Source organism: Neolamprologus brichardi, chromosome 13, assembly GCF_056152115.1.
Source record: "Neolamprologus brichardi isolate AB-2024 chromosome 13, ASM5615211v1, whole genome shotgun sequence".
Lineage (NCBI taxonomy): Eukaryota > Metazoa > Chordata > Actinopteri > Cichliformes > Cichlidae > Neolamprologus > Neolamprologus brichardi.
Window position 1 is genome coordinate 24,350,110 of NC_142116.1, and position 18,471 is coordinate 24,368,580.

At 39.8% G+C, this 18,471-nt stretch overlaps 1 protein-coding gene across 1 annotated transcript; it reads left to right on the forward strand.

The window, feature by feature from the left end:
• The first annotated feature begins 724 nt into the window (after positions 1-724).
• On the forward strand, positions 725-18,138 carry rab11fip2 (RAB11 family interacting protein 2 (class I)). Its single transcript, XM_006799019.3, has 6 exons — positions 725-886; positions 1,601-2,177; positions 5,254-5,660; positions 7,368-7,722; positions 8,610-8,670; positions 12,940-18,138. The coding sequence occupies exons 2-6, from the start codon at positions 1,825-1,827 to the stop codon at positions 13,162-13,164; spliced, it is 1,401 nt and encodes a 466-aa protein (XP_006799082.1). The 5' UTR covers positions 725-886; positions 1,601-1,824; the 3' UTR covers positions 13,165-18,138.
• The last annotated feature ends 333 nt before the right edge of the window (positions 18,139-18,471 follow it).

Genomic DNA, 18,471 nt, shown 5'->3' on the forward strand with positions numbered 1-18,471 from the left:
TGGAACAGCTAATGTAAAACATGAGGGTGAGATCCACGAATGTATTAAATGCTATCTGACTCACATTTTTGTACAGCCTAATATTTCACTAAGCCTTAGCATTTCATTCAGAGATGTACTCTAGATAAGTGCAATAATCTCAGTTTGATGGATGGCCCAGCCGGAGCCTAGGGCCAGTGGTGTGTACATACTGCACTGGTTGCGGCAGAACGATAAAACCCCACACAGGCAGGTGTGTTTGGTTAAGATGCACTTGTCAAGTGGGGTGACAAGCATGTCTGTGTTCATTCAAGTGAACCCCTTATCGGTACCTCCATGTCCCACTCATGAGACAAAAGCACTTCCCATGTTTGTATGATTTACCTCTCAAGAAAACGCGCGAGCACATGCACGCTGTGCACACACATGCGCAACAATATCTCACAGAAAGTGTGTTTGCTAGAAATTTATACATATTTATATATCCTGTCATTGCTGCTTACCTGTACAGTATACCCACAACCCAGCACCAGTATCGAGTATGGAGAACATTCTTCGGTTATGCTGCATTGTTTTTGTTTTTTAGATTTTTCTTCGCCTTTGGATATTTATGCAGCTTTCACTGAATTTTTTTATATTCCTTCACTTATCTAATTCCCTTAGAACGCGCGAGCGCTATCACCTTATTTTGACACCTCAACTTTCACCGGGGTGAGCCGGAAGTGATGTCAGACTAGGAAGTAAATCTCGCCACTGGCCGTCAGCAGTGAGCAGTAATGGACTGCAACAACAACAGCAAGTTCAGCGAAGATTAGCCGAAAGTGTCGCATGAGCGTGTTTGTGGGAAGAGTTTGTGCCGAGCTGAAGCGCTGAATGTCCATGTGGTGTTGGTGAAAATGACACCGAGGTAAGAAGCTGTGTGCTTGTGTGTGATGCTCTGTGTGCTCACCAGCTAGCCGCATAATGCTAACGTTGTCCTCCAGTCTTAACTGAATTTACCCCTAACAAAGCCTTACGAAAAAGTGACAATTTAATATTGCCTCGCATCATTTAATTGTTGTAATCAGTTAAGTAATATTTACTTTTGACAAACCTGTGGAGAGACGCTCACTTAAAGGAGCATTGCATCTTAATGTGACTTACGTGGTTACTTACACCACTTCTTTCATGTATACCTGCGTCAATGCGTCATCTAGAGTTATCTAGAGCCACAGCCCATGACTGCTTTACTTGAATATGTGCACAGCTTCTTAATCTCAGTCAAAACCTCTATTTTCAGTCTAAACTAATTTGAAAATAATACATGAAACGGTCGCTCCATATCTCACTGAGTGACTCACTAATTCAGTGACAATGACACCAAAATGTGTCACTGGATGAGATCATCAATATCTGCCTTGAACCTCCATCTTAGGGACATATATTTAAAGATATTGTGCAAATCATACAGTGCAAAATGTGATTTCTGCTTAGCCGTATTACTTCCAAAGTGGCTGCCATCAAATTATTAGCAGGCTGCCTGCTTTAATATTAGTTCTCTCTGTGTCTTCATAAGCCAGGCTTTCATTCTTGGCAAAAATAATAATGTTTTCCTGTTTCTTTCTGTTCTGTTTTCTTGCAGATGACTCAGCAGTGGCTTGGACATCTGTGATCTGACAGAAGATGAGACTTGCTCAGTTTGTCAAACTTATGGTCCACTGTAAAAAGTGCTGCTAAACGCTGATGTCAAACTATAGTGAATCATGATTGCTGCTTCTTGCATGTCGCACTCACTGAAAAAAATTGCTGCATAAATTACATTTGACTTTATTTTGAATGGATTTCAGTTAACAGTCAGTGCTTACAATGTCACTGGGCGAGCAGTCTCAAAAGTGGTTTCCAACCCATGTCCAAGCCACTGTTCTTCAAGCAACTGGTTTACAGGCCAAAGGCAAAAATGGCACCAATGATGCCTACACTATCATCCAGCTGGGCAAGGAGAAGTACTCAACATCAGTGGCAGAGAAGACCCTTAACCCTGTGTGGAGGGAAGAAGCCTCCTTTGAATTACCTGGCCTACTTTTGGAGGGCAACCCAGAAGTGTATGAACTCTGCTTCATAGTGATGCATCGCTCTTTGGTTGGGATGGACAAGTTTCTGGGTCAGAAGTGCATAAATCTTAATGAAATCTTTGATAACAAGGAGAGAAAGAAAACAGAGTAAGTATTAAAAAAAACTATAAAAGTCTATTAGATATCACAAAATGTCACAATGGTTCTTTGAGAAGTTTTTTTGGGGCATAAGCACTACTGCAGTGAGCTCCAAGAATGATTATTGTATCCTCATTTTAACGTGCTAACAACCAGCACTTAAGAATGAGGTACTTATGTTATAACCATGTATTTTTGCTCTCTGATATTTATGGTATATGTACTTTTTGGAAAATATAATTCCTTCAGATTTTCTGGGACAGAAATACTACTGTTAGCAGTTTTTGCAGTGATTGCAAGGTCAATAGTTTCCCTTTAAAAGACGACCTGGGGCGGTTTTAACACCAACATAAATCATGGGACTTACAGCATTTTTTTAAATAGTATAGTTCTTAGACATTAGCATCACATGTACATTATTCAGGGTCTTTAGTCTGTAGTGTCTTGTTGGTATAGAGACAGACCTTTGAGAGGAAGTGGAAAATATTTCCACAGCCTTTCCAGTCATAAGTGGATTACACCATGAGCTAAGTCAGTTGTTATTTGTCACATTTGCCACAAGTATTACTGCCATAGTAGACTTCACAAATGTGCTGTCTTTTGCGTGTTATATTCTGCACTGTGGTCTCAATTAAGGTCATGACCCAACCCTGTTGCTCCACATGATTTAAATACCATTTCGTTGCCCTTTATTTTCTTTGTGCACTTGGTTTAGAAATACACTTTATTAGATACACGAGTTTTAATGTTAAGAGCAGAGTAAATGAAATGCTCTAACAGAAGCACTTCACTTTAAAATTATTTAGCACACCAGTGACACACTTTCATGCTCAGTTAGCAAGGACATGTTGGTTGTACTTTTTTTTTTTTCCATCTTCATGACACTGTATTGTTTGAGGCTTAGCAATGGATTGGCCTACGCTGCAGAGAGATTATTTTAGAGTAATTACTGACACCAGTTGACCTACCTGAAACTAGTGGAGCTGGACAAACATGTCTTGTTAGCCACTCCTATACTCCATTTTTTGTTTTTTCAAAGGTGTGAATGAAAGATGGTCTCTCCTTCAGAGCCAAAGACACCTGGGATTAAATCTTGGCTTGTTTCTGTACAGTTTAGTTCCCCTCCAGTTAAAATCTGGCCTCTATGCATTGTGCCTTTCTTGGCACAAAATACATTCCAGTTTGGAAACAGATATTTATCTATGCCAATATATTGGTGGACAATAGTGGGCGTCTCTCTGAGTCATAATTGGGTGACTTGTTAAGGCTGCTTGGTTACCTTCAAGTAAAGCCATGCCAGAATAAGGTTTGTCCTCTTTAAAGTTACTGAAAAAAGATTTGAGGAGAGTTCGATGTGTAGATGTACATTCAAATAAACTAACACAGTGTAAACCATCAGAGCTTGGAGAGACTCTGCTGTGTTTGTCTAAACTTTGGTTGATGAGCCTCACAAGTCCAACACACACACACACACACACACACATTTCTTAACCCTACATTAAGCAAACAGGAACTGCGAAACCAAATTGGATCTGGTGTTAATTAGCTCACTGCACGTTTTCGGGGGGGAAGGACATTAGCTGACTTCCTCTTTGCCCATCAGTTGGGAGAATCACAATATGTTATAATCAGTGTGAACGGGTTTTATTTATTTAGGTGCCTCAACTGATGCACCTTGAGGCTGTGCACTTTTTCAGCAGTGGTTCTGTAACGGATATCGCCGCGTTGCTTGCTGGCCTAATACCTACGCTGCAGCCATACTTGACAATGATGCCAGGGCTCTCGATACTATATCCACACTCCACAGTGGGTCTCTGTTCACCACGGCCCATCCGCAGTGTTTTTGAACTGGCATATTGGGGAGGAAAGCCCGTACTGATATCTGAGAAGGCAGCCCATAATTATCGCACACCTGTGTTTGTTGATTGTGAGGAGTTTCCCAGCGGCTTGGACCGGAGTGGGAGGATTGTGGTACAGGGAGGTTTATCTTGGCCTTGAGACACACGTGAGGTGCAGGCTCGGCCCCACGGCAGCGGCATGCTGTGGCTACTGATCAGGCGGAGCACGGCGCGCAGCCTGGGAATTGGCCCCAACAAGGCCTTTCATGACTGAGGCTTCTGGGATGCGAGCTAGACTGCTTAAAATAGCGTTCAGCAGCTGTGATTTCTTATAAGGCTAATACCAGCAAAAAAAATCAATTGATAACTCAAATTTCATGTCAGACTGCAAGGAGTACTATAAATCTTCATTTAAATCTAGAAGAAAATATCAGTAATTGTAGTCAAGCAGATACACTTAAGCAAATATGGTTTTTTTTGACTTGGTTATACTGATAAAGCATCCCATTTTAGAATATATTCCATGTTTGTGGCAAAGGCAGTGAGAAAATATTGACGCTTGTTTCATCCTGATGCTGGTTTCCTAATGGCCGCCTTCACAGGCCCTCTAACACAGAGGATGTGTCTCATTAGCATGTATGAACTGTTGTGTGCAAAGCCTGCGATGTGGCTTTGCAGTTTCCCAATTGCTTGTCGTTGCATTTCTGAACAAAGGCCAGATTTGTGCAAATGCCACTTTATTTCGCTCAGAGCGAAGGCATAAATCCCATTACTTCCAGTTGAAAAAAGCAGAGAGGTTAAACAAATAGGAGCCAAAAAAACAGCCTGAAATGGTCTGTATTATTCGGCAGCAGACAATTTATTTTTTTAAGGTTCAGTTTGCAAAGAATGTTTATCCTTTGAGTTATAAATTTGTGTTCTCATATGTGTCATAAAAAAGTTCAAATGATTTAAGCCCCTGAATTTGTGTGTCGCCTTTGGATTAGTCTTCTCAAATTAGCCTTTTCAGTAGTAGCCATAAAGATGTATGTAAAGCCCATTAGAAGGAATGAGGGCTATTTTTCCATTTGTCATATTGTTTGATCGTGTAAGGACTTTTACCACATTCTGACTTTGTATCCCTGTCTTGCTGAATTATGTTGCATTACGCGTAATCAACTCAGAGGATTTTTATAAACCCTGCTCTTTTTATACAAATTGTCTCATTGAATTTGCTCAGCTTAAGCTTCCTGCACTCTCATTTTTAGCTGGTATTCCTTGGAGTCCAAGCCCGGGAAGAAGAGGAAAGAACGAGGTCGCATTCAAGTCAGCATTCAGTTCATGAGGAACAACATGACGGCCAGCATGTTTGACCTCTCCATGAAGGAAAAGCCCCGCTCGCCTTTTTCCAAACTTAAGAACAAAGTGAAGGGTCGAAAACACGACAGCGGCTTCGGTGACGCTTCTTCAGCCATCTTGCCTCGGTCCGCCGTGTGTGATTCAGAGCCCAGCCGTCAGTCCGGCGCACCAGAACGTCAATCCCAGCCTGAAACAAAAGTCAAGAGACCGCTACTCGCTGGGGCCCATAAACTCTCTGCAGCGCATTCCATGTCAGATCTCATCGGGACCCACTTTCGACCCAAACTGGATTCCATGAACTCCATAGAAGAGAGTGGTGAGGACCAACGCTTCTGTTTTTCACAGTAGTTTGTTACATTTGTCACTTTTTGGTTTGGTATACTTTTATTGCTGTTAGAGCGATCTCTGAAGAGGATTTTGATACTGTTTTAAAACCAGTTCTCATATTAACTGAAGCTGCCGATGCATTTTCGTTATTGTGTTTATAAGAACGGGGGATAGTGGTTTAAGCAGTCGACTGGGATCCAAAATATTTCAGTGAAGACTCAATCTTAAGTGTTAAAATGATAGAGAATAGTCAGAATGACACTGTGGTGCATTGTGGCATCTTGTCTGTCAGGACAATGTTTTAGTGTTTGTTTGTTACAAATATATGGCTCTTATAGTGTTAATCCACAATTTCATTGTACATGTGCAATGGAAGTAAAGGGCTAGTCTATTTTATTATATTTTAAAATGAGATGTTGTTGCAATTTCTAGAGGCCATCTGTAGACGTCTGTAAGAATGCTTGCTTGTATATAATCCTATTAACAATATAAGGTACTGTAAGTCTCAACTCAATAAGGTAGTAATGTAGGCCATTTATGTCAGTCTTTGACATTTTAGTCGTTTTCTGTTTTTAAGCTGAAATTTTCCACCTCAACCAGTCTCCAATTTACCAGTTCTTTCTGCAAAGTTAGTGCAGCTGTAACTCATGCAAACAGTAGTTGTGATTCTCATAGTAAAAGCTGAGATGTTCACTAGAATCTGCTGTTAAAATGTAACATGTCAGAGTGAAAAATAAGTTTAGTGATAATAACAAAAAAAAAGATATTTTTCTTTATTTTTGCTGAAAGAGGTTCAAACAGTAGAATACTTCTGCACATAAACCTATGGGGAACCCCCTCCCCCCCAAAAAAAACAAAAAACAAACCTTTGTATTATTATCCGCAGTTAGTTTTTAACTGTTGTGATCACACTGGTTCTTCTGGTTCTATATATTGACACAGTATTTTATTCACAACATAAAGAAAAACACTCGTTAATGAGTGGAGGTGTTTGTTTTCAAGACCAAATACCCAATCCAGGGTTTGCCATTTGGATTTGACCAGCTACTTATTTATGTTACTGCTTCACTTTTACCTATAAATTCTTCTTTTGGGTGTTCAAACCTGAATGAAAATCGTGGCTCACTTGCACACTTCTGCATTATTATATTTAAAAATATAATATCTATGATTTTAATCATGCTGGACTCCACAGATGCAATGTGGTAGTTTCGTAATAAAGCAGTAAAATTCTTATTCTTACCAAGTGAAGCTGCAGTCAGACAGTTATCATATTTATCTGATTTACATTATCAATAAGTCATCTCTTGTCCACTAAGGGTACAGATAATCAACGGGTAGATAATCAGTACCTTGTGATAAGTTTGAATTTGTATTGAAAGTTTCTTTGCCTTGAGGTGGAGGGGAAACCAATCTCAAGTTCTAAAGGTCTGAATGCAGTTGTAGAGGTTAAAGGGCAGACGTAAAAATATATAAAACTGTATGGCGGACTCATGTAAACCAGTGCTGATAAAATATTAGTTGGATAGGCTGCTCGACCACCTCAAAGAATGGTACAAGTGTTTTTTTTTAATAATTTCTTCTATGTCTAAACTGATGATGAATTGAGTTCACCCAATCCCTTTTAACAAAACACTAACCCCCCCCCTAAAAAAACATATTTTGTTTCTTATTACATTTCTAATTTATCTTGTAGGAAGTACAGGTGGCCCTCACAGGCGTTCCCAGAGTGAGGTGCCAGGCTTCCAGGACGACGAAGCACACGGTGACCCTTTCACTGATATCACTGACACCCTGCCACAGAAGTATGCCACGCTCCCACGCAACCGCAACCCATTTGAGGGGGAGCACGGGCAGCTGTGGGACCGACCAGAGCGGAAGGAGAAAAAGGAGAAGGTCAGCCTACTGGAACGCGTGACAGGAAAGAAGGAAGGCCGCAAGCCCAGCAATGGGGGGCGTTCAGGGAGCTCTGGAGACCTGCGTTCCCCAAACCCCTTTAGTGGAGACTCGCAAGCAGACACTAACCCATTCAGCTCCAACTACAAAGCCAGGTTGTCCTGTTTTTGTTTGTATTTGTGGTTAAGTTAGCTTTATTGGCTATATTAGCATCATCACTTTATTTGACTTTTTCTTTTCTTGTCCCAGTCAGGAATAACAATGGGAGTTTTTTCTAAAACAAAACAAAACAGAAATTTACAAGAGAACACACTTAAAAACAAAATGTATGTTGTCTTATTAAAATAAAGACAAAGTCCGTGTTCGGCTCCTGCAGAGCAGTGATTGCAGCATGCTACTTGTGTCTTTTTCATCACAATCAAGGAATCTCAAAATCCCAAAACATCATCTTGGAATGCCAATGGAATAGTCACTGCTCCACAGGATATTTGCTTGACATTCCAGTAAAGTTCTCAATACCTTGTTGATTGAAATCTACTTTCTGATAGACCCTCTCTTGCTCTCTTTCTCATTATGTTGTCAAATATTATTTAAACATTTCCACTGAGCCAGTTACATCTTTTTCCGGTGTTACATAAAGAGTTGGTGAGCACTGTAGCTAAGTTCTGGTTTATCAGAGTGGAAGGTGTCATTAGTGGCTCTTTAGAGTGCCTGGGTTTGATAACAGAGCCCTCTGAGCTATAGTAATGAGATCCCCTGAAGAGATAGACCACCCAATTAACCACTTATCTCTGTAGGCACTAGTCCATCATCTTTACTGCTGCCTTTGTCATACACTAGCTCAGCGGTCATTTGTAATGTAGTGCATGGGTGAAAAAAGGTGTTTTCAAGTTTATTATTTATTCCTTGTTAATGTATTTATTATTATTCTCCTAGCGCAGGACATGAGTACATCAGAGCTTCTATATTTGCAAAAGTCTGCTGAAATACAGAGTGCAATGCTTTAATGTGATTACTAACTTTGCATTTGGTTGTTTTGCAGTGACAAAAAATTAACCGGACCCAACATCACCTTTGGCCAGAAGAAGAAGGACAAAAAAATAGTAAGAATATGGTTTAGAAAGTGATATAGTTTCATATTACCTGACTGGGTGAAAGTGTAGAGGGAAAAAAAGGGAGAATAAGCGCAACAGTTACATTTGTGTACATTTTATATGTAATGCTGAGCAGATTTTGTTATTGAGGACTCTTAAGCAGCTGGTGACATTGATTTGTGAGACCCCTGAAAACTCAGACGTGCCGTTCAACTAATTAGCAGCTGCACACATCGGTCATCATGTCCGATCTAATCATAGTTTGAAGTGGTGTGAAATTTCGGCCTGTAAGGTCAGTTGTAGTGATGTGCACAGATTGTTTAATTGCTGTTTGTTTGGGGTTTTTTTATGAGGCAGGGCACAGAAATACGTAAAGATATCATTTTTACCCTATTTGTAGATAAAGTTTTTAACTCTTTAGTAGTTGCTAGTTGTTCAGTAGTTAAAATTCGCAGACTGTTACACAGCAAAACTGATATAGATGAAGGAGCAGGGGGGAGCAATAGCCGAAGTGATGCCTAAATGAGAAGGAGAATGCTGATAATGGCTTTCCTCACCTTTCTTTGTGGGTGTTGAGGGCTGTCGGTATCCACACATGTGCCCCCGTGCATGCCGCTGTGCCTCGCAGAAATGGCAGCTCCCATTTCCTCTGCTTCAAGGCCCTAATTAACTACACGCAGGAGGGAGGGAGGGCAGTGAGAGATTTCAAAGGACTGAGCTTTTAGATTCTCAAAGCTGAGCTCATTAGAAACTGTAATGACACAACTGGAGAATGCCAAGTGTGCGCCTTATCTTCTCCTCACTACTGATCGCAGAAAAATGGTCATCATTACTTTGCCAGTTCATGGTCATTTCCAGGCCTTTGTCACCAACCACTAAGGCTCCTGATTATTATGCCGTGGGCGTGTGTGTATATATATGTGTGTGTGTGTGTGTGCATGTGCATGTGAGAGGGAAAGCCAGTGTGTGCATGTATACACGCTTGTACGTGAAACCAGCATCCTTCCATATGGCTGTCTGCTCTCTTATTCCCTCTCAGATGGCTTAAGTGCAGTATCTTTCAGTGAGATGGCTTTTTTTGGGGGGTAGGTGTGTTTGTGTGAGGAATAGGTTACCGAGCTCTGTTCCTGAAACCCTCCTTACGTTGGACATTTAATCTCTGTGGCAAATATTTCATTTTGGTTTGTGTCGCCCCACAGTAGCCTCTATGCTGTTAGAAGCGATAAGATACCTGGTAAGCAGTCCTGCTCCAGCTCTTTCTGCATTGTCTTTACCCAGCAGTGAAGGCTTGAATGGTGCATGGGAGTGGAAGCTGATAAGTGTGGTATTTTAAACAGGGTGAAGGCTTTGCTGTTCTATCCGTTCAGGGGAGGATGCCCAGCACTGAAGCGATAAAGTGGTCCCTCATTAAAAACGATTACAGCTCCTCTCGTACCCGCGCAATATGATCTGCACATACTGTACCACCCTGCTCTGTCCAACTAGATTGTCCTCAAAGAGCAAAGCTGGGCTTGGGTTGCATTCGTATTTTGGCATTTATTAGCGTGACCTTTATTTGTAGAAATATGCAGCCTGGCATTTCCCCCTCAAAACAAAGATTAAATTGTTTTGGTAATCTTTATTGTTAAGTACTGGCAGATTATTTGGAGTTTTTGCCCGAGTCGTCTTGAATTAAAGAGTATGTGTTTTTAACACTAGAAAGCAAAGACAAAGATGTGCTGTAGTGTCAAAGCGAAGTCCTAATAGAGTAGTTAAGCTATAAGGGACCTTATAGGGTCCTTGTTTTTCACCTTTAGATAGGTTACTGTCCAAAAGTCATGTTCCTACTGGCATTATTTGATTTACTGAAAAATGTGCAAACATACATGGAAATATAAAGTTAAAACAGAATTTGTGCAATTCTAACAACCTTGAAAGTCAATTTTTGATATGACCACCTTTATTCTATAATTGTCTGAGGGAAGCTTTTTGCAAAAACCTTTCTGCATTCATAATTTTATCAGTTTTGACAGAGACTCCATCACCAGAAAGCATGAAGGAGCCTCCTTTAGTGGTTGCAGTAGACACTTACCTCTCTTCTGACCACTTCCATACATATACAGTGGGGCAAAAAAGTATTTAGTCAGCCACCGATTGTGCAAGTTCCCCCACTTAAAATGATGACAGAGGTCAGTAATTTGCACCAGAGGTACACTTCAACTGTGAGAGACAGAATGTGAAAAAAAAATCCATGAATTCACATGGTAGGATTTGTAAAGAATTTATTCGTAAATCAGGGTGGAAAATAAGTATTTGGTCACCTCAAACAAGGAAAATCCCTGGCTCTCACAGACCTGTAACGTCTTCTGTAAGAAGCTTTTCTGTCCCCCACTCGTTACCTGTATGAATGGCACCTGTTTGACCTCATCATCTGTATAAAAGACACCTGTCCACAGCCTCAACCAGTCAGACTCCAAACTCCGCCATGGCCAAGACCAAAGAGCTTTCGAAGGACACCAGGAAAAGAATTGTAGACCTGCACTAGACTGGGAAGAGTGAATCTACAATAGGCAAGCAGCTTGGTGTGAAAAAATCAACTGTGGGAGCAATCATCAGAAAATGGAAGACATACAAGACCACTGATAATCTCCCTCGATCTGGGGCTCCACGCAAGATCTCATCCCGTGGGGTCAAAATGATCATGAGAACGGTGAGCAAAGATCCCAGAACCACACGGGGGGACCTGGTGAATGACCTGCAGAGAGCTGGGACCAAAGTAACAAAGGTCACCATCAGTAACACACTACAACGGCAGGGAATCAAATCCCGCAGTGCCAGACGTGTTCCGCTGCTGAAGCCAGTGCATGTCCAGGCCCGTCTGAAGTTTGCCAGAGAGCACATGGATGATACAGCAGAGGATTGGGAGAATGTCATGTGGTCAGATGAAACCAAAGTAGAACTTTTTGGTATAAACTCAACTTGTCGTGTTTGGAGGAAGAAGAATACTGAGTTGCATCCCAAGAACACCATACCTACTGTGAAGCATGGGGGTGGAAACATCATGCTATGGGGCTGTTTTTCTGCCAAGGGGACAGGACGACTGATCCGTGTTAAGGACAGAATGAATGGGGCCAAGTATCGTGAGATTTTGAGCCAAAACCTCCTTCCATCAGTGAGAACTTTGAAGATGAAACGAGGCTGGGTCTTCCAACGTGACAATGATCCAAAACACACCGCCCGGGCAACAAAGGAGTGGCTCCGTAAGAAGCATTTGAAAGTCCTGGAGTGGCCTAGCCAGTCTCCAGACCTCAACCCCATAGAAAATCTGTGGCGGGAGTTGAAAGTCCGTGTTGCCCGGCGACAGCCCCAAAACATCACTGCTCTTGAGAAGATCTGCATGGAGGAATGGGCCAAAATACCAGCTACTGTGTGTGCAAACCTGGTAAAGACCTATAGTAAACGTTTGACCTCTGTTATTGCCAACAAAGGTTATGTTACAAAGTATTGAGTTGTATTTTTGTTATTGACCAAATACTTATTTTCCACCCTGATTTACGAATAAATTCTTTACAAATCCTACCATGTGAATTCATGGATTTTTTTTTCACATTCTGTCTCTCACAGTTGAAGTGTACCTCTGGTGCAAATTACTGACCTCTGTCATCATTTTAAGTGGGGGAACTTGCACAATCGGTGGCTGACTAAATACTTTTTTGCCCCACTGTATATATATATATGACGATTACAACCAAAAATTCCAAATTTAGATTCCTCACTCCATGAGATCTGTTGCCACTGATTTTCAGGTCAGTTCTTGTGTAAATTGTATAATAACTTTCCTCAAGAATGACTTCTTGACAGCCACCTGTCCACTGAGACTGTTGTCTGAGGGGTCAGGTTCATCTTTCAAACTTCAATGAAACAATTGAGAATTGCTTCCAACATCCGTTTCTGCATTTTGTTCTTCAAGGATCAAAAGAAAAACTTCCCTGTGGTCACACGTGTGATAGGCCAATATCAGCCAAACAGTAAATCTTCAGGCGCTAGTGTTAAATCAGAATGTTTATTACCGAATTCATTGACCAGGTCAGAGCTAAAACCCTACTATCCTCAGTTAGCCTTTATTAGTAGCAAAACAAAAGATAAACATGTGACTCTGTGCCAAACAGCCTAATTAGTCAGCAATGATGGAGCATAAAGACTTATTGGTGCCCCGATCGTCAAAGATTTAAGCTCCCTTTTACAAAACATATGTATGCACAACATGGTCATGATCATTTCTTTGTTTTCCACTTTCAGGAGGTGACACAGGAAAGCGTGGCTGCCTATAGCAACTTGTCTTTTGAAGAGGTTGTGCAGGAACTCATCAAACAGAAAGAAGTGGTGAAAAAGAAAGATGCCCACATCAGGGAACTGGAGGATTACATTGATAACCTGCTGGTACGCGTCATGGAGGAGACGCCGAGTATTTTACGGACGCCCTATGAGCCAAAAAAGAAGGCGGGCAAACTTTCCAAAAAGTAGAAAAAATGACCCAGGATGAAAAGGTACTAATGAAGGTTTAGCAATAGCTCATGAATCGTTATCAGGTGTTAAAGTGAGTGGGAACAAATGGAACTGATCAATTATTGAGTTACTATTCAGTGGTTAGTTTTTCTAGGCTTTTTTATTTTTTTAATATGTAGGTCATACAGGTTTTGGTCTTGTTTTGCATTCTTATAATTCCGTGTTATAATTTTGCTCACGATTACTTCTTGGAGTGTATTCTTAGGTACTTAAACAGGAGACATTCAGCTTATTGAAGTCACATCAAATCTTTTCACACCAACTATGTTTAGCTGTACTGTACTTGTAAACCAACACAGGTCTGTTGCACACACAGTTGCCATCAGCTGCTGAGAAGCTCTTACAGTGCAAATGCTGCCAAATTCGTGTTTACCAGATGCTGTAGTCACAGTTATGTGCTGTTTGCTGAGAGATGGTCTACAGGTTTATAAGATGAAGCTGTAGGTACTGCGTTACAATCAAGTGCAAGTCCAAAACTTGCCACTTAAACTGAGGTGCACGTCACGGCATCAGCTTTTTGTCCCCACCCTGCCTCGTGGTGCAGATGTGGACACATTCAGCTTTAGTGATTGATGGATTTTCTTAGAAACACTGGAAGATGGTTGTAAGAATTTGCTGACAGTTCCTGGAAGCCTGGTTTGTCTCTAGCTTCCTGAGGTGTGCATTTTTTTTCTCCTCAAGAACAAATGCACATTCCTTTTATCAGTTACTGACATTTTATTTTTTACTCTTATTGTGATGACTATCATTTAATTTTCTTTGATCAAGGCTCTTAAAGTCCCCGGTTGGAGGTGATAATTTTTACTTTAAGTGCAATAATCATATTGAAGGTAATGCTTTATATTCTGCTGGTAATGGTCTTGTTTACATTTTAATCACATGTTGGAGTAAAACTCCTCTCTTTATGTTGATTTGATAAAAAAGCTTGGAGTTCTTTGTTACTGATTGAACAGCCTTCCTCTTTTTCATACTTTTTATTTTTGCTCAAGATTGTGTTAATGCTACCATCTGCACATGTGGGTATATGCTCAGTCATTTTTACGTATCCATTTTTTAAAGCTCATTTACAATGGGTTTGTAAGGTACCTGATGTTAAAAGCGACCCTGTATTCCCATACCCCCCTCCCACGACCTATCCTATTGTGAAAAAACTGTAACTAAAACAAAAATTCATGCATATATAATTCCTATTTTAGGCTCAAATTCACTATGTACTGTGTGTCTTACCACTTTATGGGGTGCTAATGAGAATTCACTAATAATTTTCAGGGTAAATAACCAGTGATTGCCATTTAAATAACATGTTAACCATGAGAAGCTAACTGTTCTCATTTCACTTTAAGGGTTAGGGTTTCTATGTTAAACCATGCTCCTTAATTTTAATTTATCCGTGTGTCCTGACCAAATGCTACAGCTACAGGGCAGCTGCTGGTTCTTAAGTAAGGTTGTTCTTGGATAAAGCCACTTTTTATGTGTGATTGTGCCATAGACTGTAGAAAAATGGATGGATATAGTCACTGTGGTGTCACTTAGAGCTTTTGGCTTGTGGAAACCCCCATTCTGAGACTATAGCTCCAGCTGTTTAGCCATCTCTGAAGCCAAACTTGGTGATCAAAGGGCATCATATGCTAACAAATTGATAAATCGTGGGGTTAAGTTAAAAAAAAGTTTTTTAAAAATGCCACACTTGATTTAACAGGCTTGAAGTTGGTAATTAAAACATTAGAAACATTTTTCTAATGATATAATGATCTCCTGCTGGTCATTGGAAAACAAAAAATGGTGGCTGGCTTTGATTTTAGACCCAGGGCTAAATTTTTCTTTTATACAGTCTATGGCTTGTGCAACCTGTAGTATAGTCATTTAGTGATGGTTAGGGTTACATCTATAATTGTTTATTTCAGCTGTATTTACAGTGTTAAACATGTTTAATAGTCACATAACTGTCATTTACTCATCGTTGCCATGTTTAACAATATATCAAACATCTGCATCAGGCGATGTTTGATATATGAGGCCATGAGGAGGATCCATCTTATCCTGTTTAGTGGTTTTTGTACTATTTATGAGTTTTTAATTGTTTTGCAGTCTTGGAAATATTTGACCTTTACACTGTATGATACCAAATCCCATATGAGGCAAACTGCTACACTAGATCTGTGGAATTTCAACACAAACACAATTTACATTTTCATGAACGTTACATCAAACACATTTTTTGGCATGCAAAAGTTATTACTTTCTTTCTGCTGTGGAAGTGGTTATTTTATCGGATGCTGTGCGAACGTAAGGCCAAAACCTTCTGTTACTGAATGTCTTGCGGGCGACTTTGAAATACTTAAGTCCGAAATGTATGTATACGGTACACTAACAAGGTGATCAATCCTTGCTTGCCTTTAAAGTATTTGGAGTATCCAAAGAGAACATTTCATAGGTGTGTTTTTATTCTATTGTTTCTTTTTTAATCCCATTTCTTTTTACCCAGACACATTATGGACAAGAAGTTACTGCTAATATTTTCTGTCTGATGATGCGACAAAGGCGTCGGGTTTATTTCTTTGTATTGAAAATGGTTATCTGATGTTTTATCTGTATGTTTTTTTTGCAATGGTAACAGTGTTTGAATTAGCTTTTTGGAATCATAAGTGCTTTGTGGCTAAGAATCTGCTTTCCATGATGGACAAGCTTTCCTTCCAAGATTGCCTTCCAACTTTAGCTGAAGTGTTAATCCTGGGCTCGTATGTTTTAGGCTTTACTAACCACTTTAACCGGCCTGTATTGGTGGGCTGCCAGGTGTTCATTGATCTTTTCAAGCTCTTAGGAATTCTATTGTACATTTTGTATAGTCGCTCGCAATGTTTCTTCAAGCGCTTTTGAGTTTATACACATTTTGTAAAATGTTTGAAATTGTGCTTCCTGGGGAAGGTGTTATTTTACTTGAGTTCCAAAAAGCGATTCACTTTCATCATTTATTTCACATGCTTGGGAGTGGTGTTCGGGCGATTAACTCTCAAGTCTATAATGTGGTCCTGTGTTCAGACGATTAACTAACAAAAATATATTTTCTCAGATTATATATAATGTCAGTACATTTGTACCCTCAGGTTGTTTAGTTCAAATGAAAACTGGGGGTGACTAGTTCAAATTAATTGATTCTGGTTGTCAGTTTGTCTTTTAGCTTGATTGATACATTTGCTTTATGCTTTAACATAATTTGGTGCTTTGGTAGATGTCATATGAAAACACAAATCTAAATGAAAAGCATTGTGAAATTATGTTTGACAACAACAGTGCAAAGAGATATTTTGCACCCCAAAAAAGGAAAGATCTGCATCTATATTCCTTGGCTCTTTGCATAATGTTTCTCATACAATAAATCTGAATATGCAAAGCACTTAAAATGCTTGAAGGTAAAATGTCCCCCCACAATAATTTAAGTTTATTAATTGTGTATATGCATCAGTGTACACCTTAAATGTGTTGTAGGTAAATCTCCGCCCTGTTTCAACAAATAGTGAAAATACACTGGGATTTTTTTTTTCCCTTCTTGATGAAAATGACATAAAGCTCCAGTTGGGGATCTGACAATCCTCCTCCTGGTAGTCTTTTACTGATAATATGATGCTGCTTGCCATAGGCCACATACAGCTGCCAGACACTAAGACTTAAGCTGCAGCTAAATCCCCTGACGGTGCTTGTAATGTGGCACACAGTTTTGAAGGAAATGATGACTGCGTTTATAAAAGATCTCGCTATTTAGCAAAGCGTCATCGAGTTTAGAGGAGTGAATGGCGTCGCCTGCACAGGGGCCAACACAATGAAACATGAGTGGCTCCAACATGATGGAGACCTAAAATTACTTTTTTGATGTAAACATGTTGGGTCTACTTCTGTCTGTGTGTATGTGTGTGTGATTGGTTTCACAGTTCATTCAGAATTTCTAATGTTACGAATCAATGAAATGGATGTTTGAATTCTTGTCATTCCTGCATGTCAACCACATGTTTTGATTATGTCTCACTTACACACAAGTAGGGCTGCCACGATTAGTCGACTAGTCACGATTACATCGACTATCAAAATCGTCGACGACTGATTTAATAGTCAACGATTATTGTCCCGTTATATTTTAGATAGCAAGGAGTTTATTAAACTTCACCGAAACAATCTGCAAATTTCATTAAAATTTAATAAACTATCATCTTGTCTTTATTTTTAGTTAGCACATACCTTAAAAACTTAAAGCTGTAAGCTAATGATAGTTATATAAGAGCAGATGCATGCTGGTGCAATAAACTGTACGTTTTACGTCCAATGGATGCATGATCTGATTAGTCAACTAATTGCAAAAATAATCGGTGACTAGTCGACTATCAAAATAATCGTTTGTGGCAGCCCTACACACAAGCCAACTTGTATAGCTTTTACTCATCTAGAAACCTTTGATCCACTTGATCGGGTTCTAGTGGGTTCATTTTGATCAAACCTCATCACATGACCATGTTGTAATCTATTTAAGTCAAAACTGTATAGTTAACAAATGTGAAGGTAGATCAACTTTTTGTGTTTAATCTTTACACTTTAGCAAATATGCAAAACTTTCCTGGATGTTTGGGGATACGAATGTATGTTGTTTTTTTTTCTATTATTATTCTTACAATTATTGTAGTTATACATTGTGGTGTAGAAAATGTATGTATTATAACAGTGTAATGCTGTTAATGGTGACTGTATGTAAAGTGCCAACAAAAGCACTTCATAAGAATTTGGTGGTGCAGTTTAACGTGCACCAATTCTCCATGTGCTACAGTTTGTAACACGAACTTTTAGATATTACCATGACTATTATAATTAAATCCCAAGGTTTCACTGGATGTAGCTTGAAAGGCACAGGTACGATTGTTTTAGTCCTTTTCAATAAAGTTACAGTAAGGAAAACTGGTGATTTGCTTGATTTATTTATTTTTTTGAGTCACATCAAAGCCCGTAATGGTGAATAAATTAGGATTTTATGTGTTGTGAGTCTCTTTTGCAGTAGATCTGTTTAATCCATCAGTGCAGCTCAAATCTGATGCAAATCTTCCATAAAGTGGATCGCCGTCTCTTCCATTTAACACCTGTCCTGTGGATAAAATACAAGCCACTCTCAATTAACTCTGATCTCGCTGGCAGTTGAACTACAATTAGTGTTTCTAATTGCGCTGATTTGTGTCAGAGCTTTTGTTTTCTTCCTGCTCAAAGCATCGCTTCCCTTTGTTCTGGAGA

Excerpts from the sequence above, each read along its gene's own strand:
- rab11fip2 (XM_006799019.3), top strand. The coding sequence starts at position 1,825 with ATGTCACTGGGCGAGCAGTCTCAAAAGTGGTTTCCAACCCATGTCCAA. Across the intron at positions 2,178-5,253 it reads AAGGAGAGAAAGAAAACAGA|CTGGTATTCCTTGGAGTCCA; the intron begins GTAAGTATTAAA and ends TCTCATTTTTAG. Across the intron at positions 5,661-7,367 it reads GAACTCCATAGAAGAGAGTG|GAAGTACAGGTGGCCCTCAC; the intron begins GTGAGGACCAAC and ends TTTATCTTGTAG.